Source organism: Glossina fuscipes, unplaced genomic scaffold (assembly GCF_014805625.2).
Source record: "Glossina fuscipes isolate IAEA_lab_2018 unplaced genomic scaffold, Yale_Gfus_2 28, whole genome shotgun sequence".
In the NCBI taxonomy this organism is placed as follows: domain Eukaryota; kingdom Metazoa; phylum Arthropoda; class Insecta; order Diptera; family Glossinidae; genus Glossina; species Glossina fuscipes.
In genome coordinates this window covers 11,436,386-11,441,056 of record NW_023998423.1, presented here as the reverse complement: position 1 = coordinate 11,441,056, position 4,671 = coordinate 11,436,386, and the positions used below count along the sequence as shown (strand labels likewise).

Here is a 4,671-nt window from a genome sequence, read left to right as displayed (position 1 = left end):
TAATTTATTAAGAGAACGGCCCATAAAGATCGTCTTTCCTTACCATTCCAATACTAGATGTAAGTGACCACATACGTTTTTATTTCACAGCTCATGAGAATTATTAACTAAAGTCCAAAAAACTTCGCGGCTCCTTGCTTTGTCTATAATTTCGGCTGTTATTCTCAGCCCTGTCTAGTTTCAAATATTACAACGGCACTTTTGTTTGCCGCCCACGCCTCTACGCGCTTCGATACAATCTTCCATTATGTAGTGTAGGGGTCCATATTCCAGAATAGTACATCTTATGATCTGTAGTTTGAAATTGTCCGGAATGTGGCTACCACGTTTCACTTATGCCAGGAAGATCAATATTTAGGCGTTTCAGTTCCTGGGCTACGTTGTTCGATTTTCCTGCAGCATATAAATTTCGAACGTTACACGAGGTAATATTTAACGTATTTTTGGCTTTACCCTTAAGCATTGCTAGCACCCTCGAAGATTGAGTGCCGGTTATTCGTTGTTCGTTGCACCTAATTTTTCGAAGGATAGATATTTCAGTGATCCCCCAGGCTGGGCCCGTTTCCCTTACGCTGATGACACTGACCAACTGCATTGGTTCATCCGCCTTCTAAGAACAAAATAGTGCCCTAGTAAGTTCGCAAATTTCAGTGACAATTTTATCCTCGGTTGTCATTTAATTACTTTAAGCGCATGGCACTCAGGTTATTCATCCGAATTGTTTTTGGTGTCAATGTTCATCTTCGACCTTACCGACGCGGGTGACTGCGCACGTGCCAACGTCGCTCTTGGGGTCCTTGCACTCGGTAAGTGTCCCCATCGACACAAGATGATAATCCGTCGGGCGATATAATTTCATTGGACTTTTTCCTTTGAAGTTACGTTGACGATTATTCGTCTGCTCCAATAAACCACGATTAGTAGCCGAGCAGACAAAATTAGCGACTACGACGAAGTCAGTGTTCGCGGCGTCATGTCTCTGTAGGGCAGTATACTTGATTGTAGCTGCTGTACTGTGAGAGCTCAGCCAGCCGACAAAAATGTGAAACTTACCGACTAGGCACGCATCCCTTAGTCTACTTTCACTGCTATCTCCTTGTTTGTACTCACCTCTTTCTGATCACCACTGTCTTATACTTACAGGCGACTTCCTGAGTATTTAAAAAAGAACTCTCAACGACCTTAACCGACCATTACGAGCATTGCTCGTGTTACTAGTCGAATAAGCATAGAATTTTGTGGAAAAGCGCCCAAAGTTTCATGTACTAGAACCCAATTTGTACAAAATTGCAAATCGGCCATTTACATAAAGTCACTTTTAAATAAAAATGTCGTGGATAAATATATAAAATTTAAAAAAACGTAACATTAATATCTCATACATAGCTACATTTATAACTTTCACTTAATTATCCTTTACAAGGTCGCAGAATTAATTTTCATCTTTTTTAAAACACAATTTTTATGTTATTTCGGCTAATCCATAAAGTTGCTTACAAGTTCTTCCAAAATTTCACTTTCAACTTTTTCCCCTCGCAAGATTTCACGCAAATCACATTCATTTTCACACCTAGTCTGGAGAGATCGCTTTCGAGAATCTCTTGATATTTTTTAATGTCACTGATGCGCTTTTAAAACAAATGTAAAAGCAATATTATTCATTTATTGATATATTAACGCGTATGTAACCGCGTAGCCCTTATGGCCTATTATAATAGCTTAAAATTTCTACCATGGGTTGTATTAGCATGTTCGCGTCTGTGCCGTCATGTACCAAACGATGTAAATTGATTCATCAGACAGAACTTTACAAAGGTGCTATGGTGCTATTTATGAAACGATATATACTGATTTATCACAAGGAACTTGAATAACAATATTTATATTAATCATGTCTCTGTACAACACAGTCTTCGACATTGAAATCGATGTAGAGCAAAATCACTAATATCTGGGTTCAATTATGAAGAATTTATCTTTACGCCCTTTACTGCTGAAAGCAGTTAGGCGATTCTTTTAGGTCGTTTTAGAGAAGTCACATTTCCGCTGAGAAATTTCAAACAACAAAACCAACCAAACTATCAAAAGGTTGCATGCTACAAACTTTATTTCTTTCTTTTGCATTCTTTCGTCAAATATCACTCACAAAATTATATCACATTTATGGAAAAAAATTGCCAACTTACTTAATAGTTTCATGAGATAAAAAAGAAAAATTATATTTCATATTGGATAAATACTTTTTTATTTTCATATTGCACAGACGATACTGTTTTATATATTTTTAATGCCTTTCCAGTCATCTTTCCATAGCCGTTACTTGCTCCTTTAAATAATCCAAATGATGACAGCTATCATTCATTGCATCGTAGTGATAGCTGACATGTTGCAAAATTAATGACATTTTATTCAAATTTTGTGCGCTATAATCGGAGACAATGTCCACTTGAGTAAAATTGCGCAATGATTGATTTAAAAGCTTGAATAAGAAGAGGAGAGGAAAAGAATTTCATAAAATATTTTCCTTAATACAGCAAATCTAACCTCATTCGATTTCGAACCGCGCACAACTTGTCGTGCCACCGAACCTAAATTGTTCACATTGATTGCTACCCGAGCACATAATCGTTTTTTGCTGAAAATATTTCAAATCGAAAATATTTAAATTTTCATATCAATTATTTTGACATAATAGCAAATCATATCAATAATTATAATAATTGCTACTCTCACTTATTTGTGGTAGGTCTATAGTAAAATTGTGCGGCATCATAAAGGATCAGGGATGACGGCTAAGCCAAACCTGCCATCCCCTATCCGTAAAGGTTAACAGTCTTCGTAGTCATTTAGAGACGACGGCTAAGCCAAACCTGCCATCCCCTATCCGTAAAGTTAAAAAAAAAAACTAGCACTAACGTCAACTATTTATGTAGTCTATGGTCACTTACCTCTGGCTGCTGTAACACGACTGAAAAGATGAGCATACTGTTACATGCTCTTTTATAGTCGCGATCACCATCGCTGTCCCGTTACATAGCTGCTTTGACTTGCATATGTGTTATTCTTATGTATCTATTCTTACGTATGCTAACTTAGGTCTGATCGAACATGTTTGCCTGCATTTACTAATACTATCTTAGGTACTGACTCGTATGACCTTATTGCTAGTGTCGGCTTAGGAATGCTAACTTAGGTCTGGCCGAACATGTTTGCCTGCATTTACTAATACTATCTTAGGTACTAACTCGTATGACCTTATTGCTAGTGTCGGCTTAGGTATGCTAACTTAGGTCTGATCGAACATGTTTTTATAAGCCGCAGAACCATTAAGTAGGCCTTCATATGATATGTACCAAGCATAATTTTATAAACCCCTTTTTCCTATTGCCTATTGCTTGTATGCGTAGTTTTACGTCTGTTTTATTGTCATTGCTAATCTAGGCACCAAATCGTATGATTTAGTGACCGTTATGTATGTGAACGCTGGCCTCGCTATGACTTTTACAATCTGTCAGGACCGTTAGGTTTATGCTCACAATATATTTCAAAAATTAATGCTTATTGTTTATAAATGTTCTGCTTTACATTTATACATTTTATATGTTTTATACATTTTATACATTTGTATACCTTTTATGGTTGGGCACATTTTCTAAAACTATAGTATATAATGAGCGGTGTGTACAATTTCCTTTTTTTTCCATTTTGTAAACATTGAATTGAACGGTTGGTGAAGGAGAATAATGATCTTATGATAATCAGTAAGAAAAAAAAGACTTGTAAACGGCAAACCAGACTGACTGTTTAGGGTCTACGGTTAGACATTTGTATGGACGGACTTGTTATCAGTAAGGAAGCAAAACGCTTCCTTACAAATTCAATCTACTGCTGTCCTTTTCTATTTTCGGAACAAAAGCGGAAATTTGGTATATATGAGCCGATAGCCTGTGCTGCTAGTGCTCAATATGTTTTTTTAGTCTAAGAATTTATTTCATTAGTCTAAAATTTTAATAATAATAATAATATTTGGTATATGTGTTGCAGTTTTTAAGTAAGAAGCAAAGCAGTTTACAGATTTTGTTGCGCAGAGGCTTGAGCGTTGTAGACGTCTTCTTTCAAAAGTTCGGGCCATATCGAAATTCTTTTGCAAATTTGTAGGCGATATCTTCCACATATACTACAAATTGCACAAACGGACACATGGATAGACAAACAAGGAGACATTCTTTCCGAATTTGAAATTTTCCAAGAATTTATATACCTTATGGGGTTTTTGAAGCTTGTTTCGAATGTGAAGATGTTGAAAACAAAATTAAATATATAATATTGGATAGGTGTGGGACTACAGCAATGCCCATGGATTAGATGTGCAAATTTTTATAGGTTTATCTGCTGTAGTTTATAAATAATAAGCAAAAAACCAATTTTTTATTTCATTTCCAAAACAGAGGAGTTCTCAGTTTACCCGATGCTGTAGGCGTGTCCCTCGACCGATTTGAATCATTTTTAGTACCAAACTTTGTGCAAAAATTTCCAATATCTTTGCTTCATTTTTGCAACAAGGCGAATGTCTACAAGAGATGCTACATAGACGGACGAACAGACGGACATGCTTAAATCGATTCAGAATTTGAGGCTGATCAAGCATATACGTACTTTGTGAGATCTCCG

At 36.3% G+C, this 4,671-nt stretch overlaps 1 protein-coding gene across 1 annotated transcript in view; it reads right to left on the bottom strand.

The window, feature by feature from the left end:
* Positions 1-2,155: 2,155 nt before the first annotated feature.
* Positions 2,156-4,671, bottom strand: part of LOC119636647 — a 4,953-nt gene continuing 2,437 nt past the window's right edge. The window contains exons 3-4 of the mRNA XM_038032140.1: positions 2,545-2,635; positions 2,156-2,479 (exon numbers count right to left, since the gene is read on the bottom strand). Coding sequence (XP_037888068.1) covers positions 2,300-2,479; positions 2,545-2,635 — 271 coding nt within the window. The 3' untranslated portion in view covers positions 2,156-2,299. The remainder of the gene's footprint in view (positions 2,480-2,544; positions 2,636-4,671) is intronic.